The sequence below is a fragment of the Balearica regulorum genome, chromosome 9 (assembly GCF_011004875.1).
Source record: "Balearica regulorum gibbericeps isolate bBalReg1 chromosome 9, bBalReg1.pri, whole genome shotgun sequence".
In the NCBI taxonomy this organism is placed as follows: domain Eukaryota; kingdom Metazoa; phylum Chordata; class Aves; order Gruiformes; family Gruidae; genus Balearica; species Balearica regulorum.
The window spans coordinates 15,472,567-15,490,247 of NC_046192.1; the positions used below are offsets into that span (position 1 = coordinate 15,472,567).

Here is a 17,681-nt window from a genome sequence, read left to right on the forward strand (position 1 = left end):
TAGGCAGAGAATGCCAGTGACATGTCTGAGCACAGGCAAATGTTGCCTCTTTGGGAATCAGCATACGTTTGTCCTCCTGTGGGCTATGCCCGTGGATAAGGGCTGAGAGGTCTTTTTGCCTGATGGCAGCACTCCTTCTGGTGAGTTTTTTTGTGAGCCATGGAGAGCTGAGTAGCGAGTATTTGGGTAGAAGAGCTCAGGGCTGGGCCCAGCCAGTCATACAAGGTAGGTCTACATGGGCACAAGCAGAACAACCCCAGCCAGGAAGGCAGTGCAGCTCAGAATATGACTTGTGTTTTGCGGCTGATCGGCTTCAGCAACAAATCAGTATTTCTCTGCCTCTGCCAGCCCCTTCCCCAAGTGCAGCCAGGAGCAAATAAGTAGGTTTGTGCTCAGATGTCTTCTGGGCATGAGCTGTACATCAGCTTTGTCTGACCTGAGGGATCAACATCCTTGTTAAAGGGCCAGGTCGCACCCTTATATTCCTGCTTCTACCTTGTGCAATTAATTCTATAGACTGTGTTAGCAAATTTAGGAGGTCTGTAATCGTCTTTGTTTGTCCATTAATTATAGGGTGGGGGGCCAGCTGTCAGTGGGAAACCGGTGAGGACAGTGTTAGTCGTTGCTTTCTGTGTCGCAGGACTGTATTCAAACAACATCCATTCCTGTCGTGCTGGGAAGTGTTTTCATGTGAGGGATAGCAAGCCCTGCAGGATCTGAGCATCCACCAGGAAATTTTACAAAGTGTTTTCACAGCAACTTCTATAAAATATAGGTGAGATTTCTAATTACTGAATTCATTTGAAGGGTCTGTATTCTCCAGGTACCTGCCTCTTCTAAGCCTAACTTCATCAGTACTTGTGAACAAAGCTTTTCAGCATTTTTTGTTATTGCTACAGATATATTAGGGAATTTGTAGGAGTAAAATTCAAGATTATGCACTGTGTAAGACAATAAAGAATGTAGTTTAATTTTTGAGAGAAACTTCAAATGCAACAGACCTGCTAGGACAAAATCTACCAGTATACTGTGCTTTTCCTTAAGGCTTATTACTGGAGTGATGTGAGGCTCTCTATGAAAGAGAGCAGAGTGTAAACAGAGCATTTCTAATTCTCACATTTTCAGGGGAAAGCTAAGTGAACTAATGAACTTATTGGCTTTGAATTTTCAGAGGTAACTGCCTTTCCTCTGTCCTTGCAAAAACACCTGGAGAAAATGAAACTTGAAGATACTGCTATGATTTCATGGCCTGTCTCTTACTTCATGGATGTTTGGGTTGGGGACACTGCCTCCTAAACCTTGGGATTGGTGAACAGGATCCTGCTCCCCTGAGCTTTTCAGAGTCACCAGGGTGAAGCAGCCCTGATAGGAGATGAGATTTGAAGGATGAGCTTTGATTGTCATCAGCTTTCCATTACAAGAGAACTTGAGATCCTGCTCCATGAGGTCTTTTGCGTAAGTTTCTGACAGTTCTCTGGACCCAAATGTTGTTTATGTCCATATGCCACTAGATTTTTAGATTAGAAAGGACTTTGGGACTAGGCTATTGGAGAGAATGTCTTCCTGGAACATACTTTGTGAATTTTATATTCGATCAGCAACAATTTTGCTTTCTCTTCTCTCCTTCACCTCACAATGTAACTATCATCCTGATGAACCGAGAGATGACCAGGCCTGCTCTAAATGAATGTGTGTGTGAGGCTCTGTTTCATGCCAGGTAAGCACAAAAAGGCTTGGTGACAGATGTGGGGCTGGTCTCCTGGAATTTCTCCTGAGCGAGCAGAGCAGGCAAAATGGGATGAGAGTTCTGTGCAAAGGGCCATGAGTGCTTCATGCCTGAACTGTTACTAGCGTTTCAAGCCCTGCTCCTGGTAACAGAGAACTGCTCTAAAAGTACAGCCCTCATCTCACTGCAAATACTTACAGGGCATCAGCTAGCTGTGAGCACTGCCAGCCCCTGCCTTGCAGCTCCAACAGCTCCTCTTGCCCACCAGCCAATTCACGCCTTACGTGGGAAGGAAGGCAACTGCAATACCTGGATCTTGCAGGGCCACCTGGCTATGTGACTTCTTATCGTTGCTTTCTTAAGATCACAGTGCCTTTCACCTTTGGGGTCCTGTGCCAGAGTGACAGTGGCATTGACAGTGACTGCGTGCCTTCATGCAAGGTGACCCAGCTTCTGCTCTGTTGTAGCAGCGGTTGCTTTTGCCTTTCTCTCCTGCTCTAATTGTTCCAGCTTCCATGCTTCCTGGCCACTGCCTGTGCTGCAGGCATAAGAGATCCTTGACAGCTGCTGGGGCTGTGGGCTTGGCGCTCGATGGAGACCAAATCCACGCAGTGCTTCCTGCTACGCTCTTTAACAGATGACAGTGCTCAGCTGCACATAAATGACTATGAAATCTGAGAATTTAGGGACTGACAGTCCCTGTTAGAAACTTCTGCTGGCTTTTCTGCCCTGTCAAATATGACCTCTGCAAGATGAAGCAGGAGGGGCAGGAGGGTAGGAGCAATGGGACACTGGCAGGCAGGTTTGTAGGGCTTTAGGTTTTCCTCTGTCTGTCTCCCACGAAAAGGGAGGAGGAATGCCCTTGAAATTTCTGCCAAGATTTGCCACTCATTTCAGGAAGTGCCTCAGAGCCGCTCGTTTTCTGTTAGCAGAAAATCTGGCCTATAACTTCTTCCCCTGGTGATGTGGACAAAGGGGAATTCTGCATGAATGTCAAAGCTAGCCAGCCCTTTTTGTACAGCTGATGCTGTACACGGGGCCTTAAGAAATATATTTCATATAGGTGACTTGATCTGGCTCCATATGGCTTTGGCAATGTTCTTGGTGGTGGGTAGGAAATTGGTTAGTATTGTAGGATATCTTGCTCATAGCTTCATGATCTCAGACACAGTTGTATTGTTTAAGCCTTTTTGATTTCAGCACTTTCTGACCAAGGATCTCCATTCCCTGCCTCATCTTGCTCCATTCCCATGCTCATCTGCAAGGACAGAGAAAAATGATACTGTGATTCTGGCATTGGGTGTCTCAGCTGTATTTGGCCTGTCTGTCTTGGCTTCCCTCAGTGTTTGGATATAGGATCTGTCAAAGGGGCCAGGAGAGGGTTCCATGGATGGAGTCCAATGAATTCTGGGGGCTGGAGACAGGATTCACTTCATGTTTTCATCTCTGCCAGATGCCTCAGAAAGGCTTCTGGACACCTGCTTTCTTTCTACACTCAGAGAACAAATTTCCCATGTCCAGCACTCTTTTGGGGCTTGACTGGTTTCGTGGAATCATCCTTAATTCCCCCTTTTTCTGATCTGTCCAATGGTATAAAGCTAAATAGATTTAGTCATTGGTAGATGAAGAGAATGAAAGTGATTGAAGGGGAAACCACTCTGATCATGTCATTGACCCCAGGAGCCAAGTTTGATGGATTTTAAGGGAAAATCAAGACCATCAGATTGAATTACAGCTGTGGTTATCCATCAACCATCTGATAGCTGTTTGTTCCCATGTATACTCCACGTGTAAGTTTTAGCTTTGCTGGATGATTTAGTGGAGAATTTTTGAGTCAAGGACAAATCTCCTGCTGCTCTGCAGTGAGGTAGAGCTGTTATTACAGAATAGACAGACACTGAGGATGGGCAGTGTTGTTTCAGGGCAGTTCCTAAGGAATAGTGCTGTGATTTGCTCTGGCTGTGACTTGTCTTTGTAGAAAACGACTCTGCCACAGGAACAGAAAACAAACTGGTGGTTAAGCAGCTGGGGAGAAAATTTGCAGCATGTTGGATAACTGTAAGCAGGAGGTTTGACAAAAAAACTCAAAGTGTATTTATGATGGAGACTCTTGTGTTCTTTACAGGATGTGAGGGTGTGGTGGCATTCCTCTGGGCATAGCCCTCTGTTGGCACCTGAACATGAAGAGGTGTAGCAAACAGATACTAGACAGTAACTAACAACAGAAAACCATCCCAGAGGAGCCCAAAGTGCTTTTGCAACCGTGGTGTCAAGTTCTGCCCGACATGTACACGTGCCCCTCTGGCTGACTTGGAGCGAGAGGAGAACGTGTTCCCAGGTCTGGAAGGGAACGGCTTTGCTCATTGCTGGAGACATGCCACGTGTCTTCTGTGAAAGGCACCTGGCGCTGACTAGTCAGGTTGGGATGAGAGCTTGAGGGAGGCTGGGGACTTTTTTCTCCTGCGTAGTCTCTAAAACCTTCTCCTGTCCTATTTCCACTCTTCCTGTGTCATCAACGCCCTTTGTAAGGTGGTGGGATGGGTGTTGGCTTCCTCAGGGAGAATATCCTGAAGGTGAAATTAAATTTTGGGGAGGAGGACGACTCTGTTACATTGAGCAAACCAGTAGTGGAGTGGGGCTAATTTAGCAAGCAGGGCTGCTGAGGTATTTCCAAGGCAGCTGTGAAGACATCCACACAGAAGTCACCTTTTTATGCGACATGCAATGTTGACAACCTCATCTCACCTAGGGTGTAGCAATACTAGGGCCCACACAAGTGCTGAGAAGGACAATTGGGTATACAAAGTTTAAATAAGTTATTCTTTTCAACATGGAAGATTGATGACTGACTAAGCCATGTAAAATCTTGAGTGATCTGTGGAAGGTGCCATGGTTAGGTGAGTTTCTTCATTTCCTAGCAAGCCAGTGAAAGGAAATACTTTTTGACACAACATGCATTTTGTGAAACACTGTGTTGCACTGACTATACTAAAAATAGAAATGATTTAGAAAGCAATGAAAGACATTCCCAGCAGATAAGTCCATCAGTGCTGTTAAAGACAAAGCTGCAAATACTGCCTCTGGTTTGGGAAATCCTGAAGCCAGAGACTGCTTGGAGGTTGCATAGGGAAAGTTATTATGCTGTACTCTCCTTGCTCTTATGCTCTTCCCCTGAAAGCAGTCAGCAGCAGTTGCTTGAGACAGGCTGCTAGGATAGATGGACGTGTTATATACCTCACTGAGGTTGTTATGCTCTTGTAAAGAGCACAGTAACAGTGAAGGGACTAGGAAAACAAGGACAGAACAGTCTCTCCTGCATGGAGCTGCATGTTTGCACTCAAGAAGCTTGACCTGTTTTGTGTCCGCTGTTGTTACCTTGTAAGCTGATCTGAAAGAGTGCTGGTGAGTCTCCCTCAATGTACCATCATGCTGAATACTTAGCAGTGCTTCGTAAGGGTGTGAGCAGAAATGGCCCATCTAGACCCCGTGCAGGCCTTGCCAAATGTGTGCTCTCAGTCCCAGAGGGTGAACTGATAAAACAATCTGTCCCCTGGCAGATTTTATCTTTGGGGTTGCAGTTCCAGGATAAATGGCACCTTGTGCCATTTCCAAAGGGAATTTTATGTGTTATGCACACTTAAAAGTATGGACACCGTATGGGCAGTATACAGTGTTAAGCAAGGTGTAGCAGCAAGCTGTTCTTATAAGCACACTTTCTGCCCCTTCTTCCTTCTGTTCTGCTTGTCAGCTGCTCTCAGACCCTAAAGCACCTCCTCAACTTGCACTTCGTATTCTTTGTAGACTTTCAGCTTTCAGACACTCTTATCTTACTTTGGCTAATATGATTCTGGAGTAAGTCCATTGGATAAGCAGACTGGCAGGCTGGAAAGCTGACATCAGTTTGGAGGGTGATTCTTAAACTCTTCGCTATCCAAAGCGGAGTTGCATAGCGATGTAGGGCCTCCTTCTGAAAGTGCGGTTCCACCTTTGGAAGCAGTCTAGCCCTGATATTGTGGTCTCTGAGACTTGAGTATTTTAGCCAAGCAGGTCACTGCAGTAACACCACTGCTGGTTTTGGTGCCAGAGTGGGTTTGGGTGTTTGTGGCAGTACTGTCTTTTCCTGCGTAGGCACACCCTATGAATCTGGGCTTTATTGGTTTTTTTCTTTCTTTTTTCCCCTTGCACCATGAGATACCCCTCTGCATTGGCATACAGGATTTCAGCTAGCTGGTTGCCTTCCACCAGGGCACATGGGAACTGGAAAAACTGGGACACTACTTTTAAGATTGTTTTTAAAGCAGGCTTTGGAGAAAGAAGCTGATTTCTTTTACAAGGGGGTGCTGGGTCCCTGCAGTGTGTTCTGTCACCATGTCACAAGATTTCTAAAAGGAGCAGAATCAGTAGGACACTGATGTATCAGCCTGCAAAGAGCAGCTTCCTTCGCTCACCTCCCATATTTGACTAAACTGGTATCACACGGTTCAGTCTCCCCACTCCCTTCCCACCCCCTGCCTGCTTCCGCCAACAGTCCTCTCAAAATGTGCTTTGTAACTAAAGACTCTCCTAAAGAGCTGACTCTTTCAGTTCTTCTGCGTAACAAAAAACTTGTGCCCTGCTCATAAATAGATTTGCAATTACCAAGGGAAACAGAAGAATAAGTGCAACCCAGCTGCATTAGAGCCGGCCTCCCATCCTGTCTTAAAGAAGCCCCTGAAATTCAGCAGACGTCACTCGGGCATAGCTGGAGACCTCTGCTGAGATCTTTCCTTTGAACAACATTCCTTTTCTGCAGGATCTGCTGTTTGCAGCAGAATTGTCAAGGAACCGCAGAGTGCCTGTCTAGTGTCTTTACGAAAAATGACAAAAGCTTTTTCTGACTAACCTGGGATTTCATGTATTTCTTTTAGCAGTCAAGGTAAGAATTACCCAGCCAAAGATGAGAATCCTGAGATTTATCATGAGCTTACAAATTGTTTCTCTGCTAATAACATCTGGAGTGTGGTTAGTTCTGTTTGAGCAATTCCAACTACTTTCTGAGCATCCAGGAGGTCAAACTTCCTTAGCTTTTGGGGCTTACAGGAGGGTAATGATTTTATACGGAAGAAATAAAGGCATGCCCAAGGTTATGCATCAAACTGGGTAGAACTGGGAGGAAAACTCAAGAGCCCTGACTATTCTGTGCCCTGTGGAAGGATTAAGCAGTAGAAAGGAGGGAGGCAGTGGTATATGTGGGTGATCCCTAGCCTTCCCTATAGAAGAGATAACCTATACAAGGATCCCTTCTCTATATCTTCTCCCTCGGCTGCCAGGGGCATGACGGGAGCGTGTTTTTTGGTTGCCCTGGGGGGATGAATGGGCACTACCCCTGCCTTCAACAGCAGGTATGTCAGCTCCCTGCAAACCTGGGTGGGCTCAGCTTGTCTCAGATCCTGGACTCAGGCTCTGCATCCCCAAAAAGTGCAGTTAGTTTCCCAGTGACACATTTCTGCATAGGCCAGAAAACATGCCTAGAGCTTGGGCAAGCTTCCCTACAAGGGCTCTGTGCTGCTTCTTGCTGAAAGTGCTGAACAAATGAGGGCAAATCAGATCTGTTGAATCAAAAGCAATTCCCGGCATTTCTGGTCTCCTCAGAGACATGACTGCTTCCTGGAACCCCTCTGGAGAGCTTCCCTGCATGGGAGTTCACTTGCCCCGGAGCCTCGGATGGGCCTATGGAGGAATTTAAATATACAGCCCTATCGATGTCAGTGGGGACTTTCTGATTTCTTTTATGAGGGGTATGTACCTGTGTTTCTTCCCAGGTGCTGGGGGTGCAATAGCAGGGGCACGATGCTCACCTTTCTTTCAATATGATTGCTAAAAAATGTTGCTTAAGACAATAGTCAGGTCTGTGCAAGACTGGCTGCAAGTAACAGGAGACTTTTGCTAGAGCACAAGCTAATGGTTTGGAGAGGACACGCTTTAAATGCAAGGTCAGCTGATGTTCGGTGCCAGAACATCACATCATTGCTATTGATTGAGGAAAGGAGCATCCAAACCTCTTCTATTGTGGACATTTAGTTACCTGCAAAGTAAGAAGGAACAGGGAGAAGAAGATATCAGTGAGAATGCCAGTTCAGGTGTTGGATTTCTCTAGAGAAAATCTTAATTTTAATTCTGTAGGGTTTCTCCTGGTGTGTGAGGGAGAGAGAGGAGTGGGGAGAAGGACATTTCTAGTTTTGTCCAGTTCTCTTTTCCCTCCCTTCTGTCCATGTGCATGTGTTGAAGTGTGTAAAGCATCCGAGTGGCCCAGTTCTTCTGACCATTCACAGACAACATTCTGTCCCTAGGCTGAACCCATCGTGCTTTGGGTCTTTGAGCGGGGTTGGAGAGGGTTCTCTGGCATCGTCTGAACTCCAGTATGGGGCTGAAGGGCAGGTACCAGGCATGTTTGTTCTGCGCTGCAGCTATTTTTAACAGCTGACGTTACACAGACTTGTGCTGCTTCTCAAATCAGATTAGATGGCAAAGTCGAGAGGTGAGCAGAGAAGCTCGGTAATGAGGAGCAGCAGCTAACATCACTTTTACTTGCTGAATTGCACCGCACAGCTGCCTGCAGGCTGCAGCCAGCCCCTTGCCATTAACCTGGGATCTTTTCCTTCTGGAGAGAAGGGGCAAGCTCCTGGCTGTATACCCCACAGATAAGCTTGTGTGCATCGTTTACACATGTCTGGGGATCATCGTGCCCCTACAGGTCTTCAGCAGTCTGGCCACGGTATCTTTGTGGTTTAGTAGCCTCTTGCTTGCCTCCTGTGCTAGTGATGTATAAATACATTTGTAATGTTAAGAAATTGAAGATGATCTGTGAGGGACCACATTAGCTTTGTGAGCCAGCTTGCAAACCCTTCCTGGCACAGAAAGTCTGCAAGGAGAGGGGTGTTACAGAAACTCACAGTCCCAGCAGCTTACAGGGAGTCTTGCAGGCTGTGCAGGAGGAGTGGGTGATGCAGAGGTGAAAGAAGAAAATCAAGGCTGTGCGCTGTGTGGACTGTATCCTCCCCAGCAGTATGGTATGAAATGTGAGCAAGGAGTTTGCTACTGCAGACGCTGGGGTCTAAGTTGGAGAACAGGAGCAGTGCAGAGCTAGTACTTGGGTCTGGCTTGGCTCCCAGAAAACCTCCTGTGATATGCTTCTGCATGCAAGGTTCTGCAAATCCTCCTTGGTGGAGTCTTTCTGAGGACCCCACTGCAACTTTGACCTCTTTTTAATTCCCATGCAGCGGCAGTGTCCCTTAATTCAGTGACTGCCCTGAACATCACTCCATTCGGTTTGATGAGACCAGGTTAGACTAACAGAATGGCATCTTTCTTTGCTCACATTTTCTTTTGGTGGCAATGGTTGTGTATCTAAGGCATCAGGAAGGAAGGCTTCAAGAAGGAATGCCAAATTAGGAAATGCGTATGTTAGCAATAAGGTTTTTTGTGATTTTTTTCTTGTGGTCAGTTTCTTCAAAGACAAGTCTGTAGGTTCCTCCTTATTTACACAAAACTGGTCATGAAATAGCAGCAGATCCCATCATGCACTGCAATGGTCATGAAATCAGTTAATCTGAAATTCTGTAATGGATGGAGAGCATCTTTGCATTGCCTTTTTTTAATGGGAAGAATAGTCTCTGTGTCATGTGCATCCGAGTCCCAGTTCTTTCAAGGATGTATCCCAAATGTAGGCGTTATGTAAAAGTAAAATCTGTTTTCTCTGTCTTTATTCTCCTTGTATCACAGTGCTTGGAGTGGAAATAAATCCTATTTTCCTGCTACTGAAGGAACAACAATGGAATGAAATTCTGCCTGTAGAACTCATTTGCTCACCTGTGTTACTCTGAACTGACTGTTTAGTAAACTAACCAGCAAGCTTGACCTACAAGTGCTGCTCCTAATTCTCACATTCCCTGCTTTTCTCATGCTTGTAAGCATACTTACCTGTTACTATGTCAAGTTTTATAGCTTGGGAAGGTCTTAAACTATTTACACAGCTAGGAAAACAGAACATCCTTAAGGTGCTTTAGACAGAAGTGGTAACTGAACACTGATCTCTTACTTAGCAAAATAGCAGCTTTGCCAAACAACCTTTTCAAAAGAACATGTTACACAAGATATGACTGCAAATTATGTGTTTTGCCTGGTTGCAGCAAAAGACTTCTTAAGTATCAATGAACCTACTTTGATGCCATGAGACCTGGTCCTTCACCTAAATTATTTTTTTTGTGTGTTTGACCCTACAAGTTCTGGGTTTGGTCTTTACAGACAACTCTGCAGGGCTTCTACAAATTTCACAAGGTAATCCCTATTCCCTCCTGCTCCCAGATGGAGGGAACTGGTACTGGAATGGAAAGAAGAGAACTCAAATGGCTCACTGGTGTAATTATTTTAAGTACTTGGGTCAAGTACCAATCTTGATATTTTTCTTCTTTGTATTTGCACTTACATGCTTGCAGAACTGGAGTGCCTGCTTCTGTTGTACGTACACGTGGTTCTGTCAGCTTGTGTTTGGGCTGTTGAAACTTGGGATGCAAGCTTTGTGCCAGGGTAGTGTATGCCATACAATGGTGGCTAATGGGATTCCTTGAAATCTCTTGACATTTCAAGTAGATTTATGAATAAGGGGGGCAGTTTGAACACATTGCAAACCCCTAAAGCCATAGCGAATCCTGAATTTGGCCATCTCAACTATTTATAGAACACTCTGTGCCTTTTTTAAATATATTTTCCTCAAGGGGGCCTCATCTCAACCCCCTGCTCCACAGCTTAAATTGGATCAGCAATGCTGCTACGATCTGTTAGCAAAAATTCTTTCCCTAGCTCTGTGGCAGAGCTACAGATGTTGCTGGTCCAGGCCTTGAAGGGGAAATTCTGTGCCAGGCAGAGCTCAAGGGTTTGGATTTAAACTCTGCAGCCAGCCAGGTAGAGAGGTATTGATGATATATTGGATCGTTTCCTGTAGCCATTGCCTCTCCCTCAGTCTCCTTGGCTCTTCCAAGGAATCAGTGTCAGCATGGCTTTAGATTTTGCTCCAGTCGTGGCTTACCTGTGTGCATGCAAATAGCGTTTCCTTGCCCCTGTCCTAGCATGCAGGAAAGGATAGGTAAGTCTCTCCGACAGCACTGCAGTGCCACTGGCTAGTGCAGCACCTAGCACCTTGGGGTGCTGCTGCTGCTGCACTCCTCTGCGAGGGAGACCCGCTCAGTTCAGGCAGTATTGGTGATCCCATGGGGATACATTAACTCAGGAAAGGCTCTGCAGTACCTGGGGCTGTGCCAGAATGGGTGCTCAGACTCGGGTGCTGATCATTTGTGTAGCATTTCAGTAAAGAAACACTCCTAATGTATCTGTGGTTCCTGGCCTGACAGTGTGATTGGCAGCTCTCTGGCTCACTTCATCATGCCTCTGGCTAGTTATTCCCACTTTTGTCTCTCTAAGACTGGCTTCCTAGTAATGGAAGGTCTCCATCTGACTGCTCTTGATATAAACAAACCATAGTGCCTTTTGAAAGGTAGAGTAAATAACGCATACCAACAAAACCTAGTACCTTTGAGCTTGTAAGAAGTAATGATGTATCCCTTTTGCAGTGCTTACAAGAGATTCAGCTTCTCCGTTCAGAGGCACTGGCCTTAGTTCCCTTGTGGCCTGGGTGCGTGGTCTGAACTGAGGCTGGGAAGGAATCAAGAGTGTTTAACTACAAGATGAACACCAGGAGTGAAACAGCCCAGACAGCAGAAGCAGACTACAGAGCAGTCAAAGTGCAGAGCTCAGTTTTAAGCCTAATTTCAGCATTGAATGAGGTGCTAATATCTCAGCTACTGTGTAGAATCTCTTCTCAGTCTGCTGTTCCAGTATAGAGTACAGTGGTATATATATAGCATACACAGCAAAAAACTGGCTTTGTGCAACTGGTGCGGGCAGTGCAGGGTGAAGGGAAGTGTCTGATTTTGGTGATGAAAATAGAAATCTGTCTTCATGTCTGTTCTATGGGGAGCTGATCAAATATTTTATGGCATGATACCATCACAGCTTGAAGAACCAATTTCAGAGCTGGCTTCTGTAATTGCCTGATAGTTTAACCTGTCTCCATCCCCCCATAAGAGAAGGACGTATTACCTTTGTTCATGTTGCCTTGTTCATCAGTAAATGTAAAGCAAATTGTAAAATCAGACCTGCTTGAACTAGCACTTGTAGCTATTCATTCACTCACACACAAACCAACACCCTGATGCCCATCTAGCTTTTTTCTTACATCAGTGAGAAAATAAGAACAGTGAGTCAATTAATATTCTATTTTCTTTTTGAAGTGTCAGAGAAGCATTTGGATACCATGGAAATGCACGACAATATGGTGAAAAACTGGTTTAGAAGGTGTTTAAGAAGTTAAATTTAGTCCTGGAAGTAGCTTTGCTGTGTTTTACCAGACACTTCTGCTTTTTTCCATTGCTTCCAGTATGATATTTAGGATGGACTTCACCCATTCCCAGGAGTGCAGGAAAGGCCCTGCCCTGAGTCAGGTGGGCCTAAAGGTTGGCTGAGTGCTGGGCCTGGTGTACGTTCGTGTTACACAAACAGTGATAGATACTTCTGGTTGCATTTTTCCTGCTGGGCATGGGATGGGTTTTAATCCTGGTGAAATCCTGTGTCCCAGGTATGTTGGCCTTCTCTTGAAAGGACTTCTCTCTCTCTCTCTTTTGCAGGCATGGTTCAGAAACTTGACCAGAAGCTGCCTGTAGCCAACGAGTACCTGCTGCTTTCAGGTGGTGTGCGGGAAGGTGTGGTGGACATTGATCTTGATGAGCTGAATGTTTATGCACGAGGCACAGACTATGATATGGACTTCACCCTGCTTGTGCCTGCACTGAAGCTGCATGACCGCAACCAACCAGTCACACTGGACATGCGCCACTCAGCTTTGTGCCACTCTTGGCTGAGCCTGCGTCTGTTCGATGAAGGAACTATCAGCAAATGGAAGGACTGCTGCACGATCGTGGACCATATCAACGGAGCTACTAATTATTTCTTCTCTCCGACAAAAGTTGCAGACTGGTTCTATGACTCCATTAGCATTGTCCTCTCCGAGATCCAGAAAAAGCCTCAGCGAGGGATGCCAAAGGTGGAGAAGGTAGAAAAGAATGGGACTATCATATCCATCATTTTGGGAGTGGGCAGCAGCCGCATGCTGTACGACATTGTCCCCGTGGTGTCCTTCAAAGGTTGGCCAGCTGTGGCCCAGAGCTGGCTGATGGAGAACCACTTCTGGGATGGGAAGATCACAGAGGAGGAAGTCATAAGTGGGTTTTACTTAGTGCCTGCATGTTCCTACAAGGGGAAGAAGGACAATGAATGGAGGCTGTCATTTGCCAGAAGTGAAGTGCAGCTGAAAAAGTGCATCTCCAGCAGCCTCATGCAAGCGTATCAGGCCTGCAAAGCTATCATCATCAAATTGCTGTCCCGCCCCAAAGCCATTAGTCCATATCACTTGCGGAGCATGATGCTGTGGGCTTGCGACAGGTTACCTGCCAACTACTTGGCCCAGGAGGATTACGCAGCCCATTTTCTCCTGGGTCTCATTGATGATCTCCAGCACTGCTTGGTCAACAAGATGTGCCCTAACTATTTCATCCCCCAGTGCAACATGCTGGAGCATCTCTCTGAAGAAACAGTCATGCTGCATGCGCGGAAGCTGTCCTCAGTCCGCTCAGACCCTGCCGAACACCTTCGAACTGCCATCGAACATGTCAAAGCAGCCAACCGGCTAACACTAGAGCTTCAGCGGCGGGGCAGCACCACCAGCATCCCCTCCCCACAGTCAGATGGAGGGGACACCAACCAGCCTGATGATCGATTAGCCAAAAAGTTGCAACAGTTAGTGACTGAGAACCCTGGGAAGTCCATCTCTGTCTTCATTAACCCAGATGATGTCACAAGGCCTCACTTCAGAATTGATGATAAATTTTTCTGAGCTTTCATCAATGTTTCTTGGGATTTTTTTCTTTTGTTTCATTTTTAAAAACTCTTGCAGTGTGCAGGTTTTTTTGTTTGGTTTTCCTTGATGACCTAGTCTCTTGTTTTTTACATATCCAGCGTAGATTGGATCTGTTGAGAACAATCTGAATAAATTATAATTCCTGGTTCTGCAGGACGATGCAGATTTTGAAACAGTATATTACTATTTCATATGCTGCTTTGATTTTTTTTCACCCACCCAGCCCCATTGTCTGTGAGTAGTTTCTAAAGGAGAACATGCACCGTAAACACACATGCCACAGTGTAATGGAGATTTTTTGTCAAGCTTCCATAATTTATGTACATTTTTGGGCCTGGGGAAGGGACAACTCACCTTCCGTTGCTTCAGAAATTCACTTCTTTTTCCACAAGCTTCCATCACCCTAAAGAAATGAGGAGAGACTCTGGGTTGGAAAGCACTACTGGTAATTTTGACGAGGCCAAATCTATTGGGCTGAAGCCCAGTTCATCAGTTCTTCACACTTCTCACACTAGGGGAGAAAGTCGACTTCAAAGATGATGATGCAGCTTTTGGGGGAAAGAGTTGTTTCTGTTTTGATCTACTTTTTGAATGTAATTGTTCATAATTGGACCTTGTACAGTCCAGAGGGTTGTTTCTGCTGCTTTTCCGTGCGGAATAAGGTTATGGAATGTTAGTTTTAGTGTGTGTAATTATTCAAAGCCTTATTTAAATTCTATTAAAGAACATACCATTATAAATGTGTTAATTGCACTAATGAAATCTCTGCCATTACCTCAGTCCCACTGTTTGTGTTTCTTTCATGAAATAGCATCTATCATTAGGTCTCAGTATTGCAGATTGCTTGAGGCCCCTCGGGTCTCATGGTTTCAGGTGATTTCTTGATTGTCTTTTGTAAAAGGCTCTTCCTTGTTAGCCCTGCTATGTGTGAGAAGTCAGATTTTTGCATTGGCATATTTCTTTGGATGCGTATTGTGTGTTGCAGTGCATATTGCATTAATATGTATTGCATGTTGTTGAAACAGGTTTACCATTAGATAAGGATGTAATGCTAAAGCAGTGGTATGTGCAAAGTGAATCAGCCAGACCTCGAGCAAAGGAGCTACCTTTCTTCTGTAATGCATGTGTTAGGCCTGATCCTTTATGGCAGTTACCATTCCCTTGACTCCTGTGGACTTTCTGACTTACCCTGGGACATATGAGATCTTACTTTGGTCTCATGTTTGCAGAAGTTGTGTTTGTATGTAAACTTGTGGTGCAACAGTAGCCTTGAAAAACACATACGCTTTCCTTTTGTGTGTAGGATAAGATGTATGGTAACAAGGGTTAGTCTGAGCCAAAAATAATTCTAAGAGTTCAAGGATAGAGTGGCTTTTTGTGGCTGGCTGGCCAGTGACTGATATTTAGGCCTTAAATCAGCAATTTGGGCTTACTGATTATCCCAGAGAAGCTGTTCTGATCCAAACTTGATGCATGTTTTAAAATGTGATTATTAGAGCAGGTTGAAGTATTTTTTAAATATTTGACAGACAAATGAGGCGCATATTTAGTAAATTCTAACAGATAAAAATTGTGTATGAAAAATGTGTCACTTTTTTAGCCCAGCCTTTCTGGTAAGAAACCAGGCTGGTGGAGCAACACACCAGCAGCTTTGGAAACTGCTTTGTTAGATGGCAAGGAGGTTTCAATACCTGATCTAGTGCCCAAGTCATGTCTTAAAACAAAACTTTGGTTCCTCCATCTCTTGGGCATATTTGAAAAAATCACCCCATTGCTGTAGCCAAGATGTTCACATTTACCTGAATTTACTGGTACACACTTACACGAGCCTGAAGAAGCTCTCAGAAGTTGCCGGCTAGGTGGAGTGGATGAGGATTTAATTTAAAGCACAATTGGCTAGTGATCGTGAGCCCTGGTGCAGCTGTGCGGTTATGGTCCAGGGAAGGACATGTATTGACTTCAGTGGAAGCAGAACTGGGTCCTACCAGTGTGGCTATTGCCAAAGATGAGTCTCCATTTAAACCAGTGTAACCTGCCAGGGGAAGCAGGAGAACCAACTGGGAATCCTCTCCAGAAGTGCTTGGAAAACGCAGATTCATCGAAATGGTCTTTTCCCTAGTCTCCGGGACTTCCGCCTGTTCGAAAAAGAGTCTGGGCTCCAGGATGAAGTTTCCCATCACCACATGAGAGAGATCTGCTCAGCAGAAAGCAGCAGTAGCCTGGCAGGCAGACTACTTTCCTGGGAGTCCCAGTGTCCGTGCCGGCGCTCCTGGGTTATGCAGAAACACAGCCTTCCTCATGCCAGTTCAACATCCCAATGACCAGCAGTTTGGCTAGCCCATGTCAAGCTCTGGTGTGTGCTCCTTTTTTTTTTGTTTTAATTAAAAAACATTTTGAAAAGTATCCATCTTGTTCTTCCTGCATTTTGAGGAGAATGTGTGTGTGTTGTTTGGGGGTTTTTTTTGTGGGGGAGAGGAGGCTTGGCTTTTTACTGGACTGGAAAGCAATTTCCCAGGTAGGTCTGAGAGAACATTATATCCTCTGCCTGGACTGTCTGTCTTCCAGGGTGGCAGAATCCTAATCTCCAGTAGGTTTGGAATCTCAGTCTAGTATTTGCTCCTTTCCACATACTATAGCTCAACTTAATGAAGCAGGTTGCCAGCCCAGAGAGGTGATGTGTGCTTTGTATATTAGAGAATACAGAAGGCTCTATTTTCTTCCTCTTCTATTGTCCCCTCTTGCCTTTCAGTATATGCTACAATGGACTTGTAAAATGCATAGGTCTCTATGTGGGATTTCATAGTGAGTGGGTTTAGATACCAATGACCTATTATTCTTCACTACCCCTTGCAAGTGTCAAGGTGACCGCAGTGCTTTTCCTGTTGGGGAGTTCCTGAAAGTCCTTCACACAAGTGTTATAGAGCACCCAGCCCCATGGGGTTAAAGACTTGGCCAATCGGACAAACACTGGAGTAAGAGGGGGTTTGCTTTAAACTACCAGTGTAGTCATCTTCCCTACTGACATCAAGTAGGAGGGAAGGAGACAAGTCAGTGCTGTGAGCCTGTGTCTCGATGGAGGCTTCAGTTCTGTACCCACTGCTGTGGGGAAGATTTTTTTTTTTTTCTTTTGCCCATTAGCTACCTCCTTCCTGCTGGCTTCTCCCTCTTGGTGGATGATGTTGCAAAAGGACTGGGACAATTAGTGAGGAGCTGGCTGCTTGTGTAAAAGTGTAGGAGGTCTCCTTTATGTGTCTGCATATTACTGCCTCCTACACTGTTAAAAGGGAGGGGAGTCCCAGCCAGGAGGGTCTGGCCTTGAGGCATCAGAAAGGTAGGGAGGAAGAAAAAGTGCCCCTCAGAGGCTCCACTTCATTTGTCAGTGTGAGCCTCCTTGGGCATCCTACTCTTGGGTGAAGCTTTTGCCTTTGCTCTTTCCATAGGGCTTCTGGCCAGCAGCGCAATGAGAGGAGCAGCTAATTTGACTGGTTCCAGTTGTCAGTTCTGGGAGACCCTGAAGAACCTGTCACTTCTTCAGGGGGACACCTGAGCTGCTGCAGAGCTGACAAAACCACCAGCCAGTGGAAGGGTACTGTGCTGTGTTGGGGGGGTACTCAAATTAGAGCAGAAGGGAACAACAGCCCAAGAGCTTTGTGAAAGCCTGCAGTCTCTGCTCCTTCATGTTACGTGAAGCCTTAGTCACTTCTGGCTGGCTGTCATAAATTGGTTTCTCTACGTTTTCCAATACTCCAGCCTGGAGCAGTGTTGGTGCTCTAACCAGAAAACTACAACTGAGCATGAGAGTCACTCTTTGCAGGAGATTCAGCAAAATACCAGCAGGAATTTAACCATCCACTGCCCAAAATAGAAGCCAATCCCCAAAAGCCATTGAAAGAGTTGGTTTTTAATGGTGTCTGGTTTTCTGTTGTCTTTCTGTCACTGTGAGAAATA

General features: G+C 45.5%; 1 protein-coding gene across 3 annotated transcripts in view; it reads left to right on the forward strand.

The window, feature by feature from the left end:
* The window catches only part of MB21D2 (Mab-21 domain containing 2), a 62,395-nt gene extending 45,083 nt beyond the window's left edge, over nt 1–17,312 (forward strand). For 2 of the 3 annotated variants that reach the window (XM_075761234.1, XM_075761235.1), the window contains exon 2: nt 12,445–16,134. In XM_075761234.1, coding sequence (XP_075617349.1) covers nt 12,445–13,709 — 1,265 coding nt within the window. In that variant the 3' untranslated portion in view covers nt 13,710–16,134. Of the gene's footprint in view, nt 1–12,444; nt 16,135–17,173 lie in introns of those variants that run through there. The other variant, XR_012836788.1, reaches the window with a different exon arrangement.
* Nucleotides 17,313–17,681: the final 369 nt, after the last annotated feature.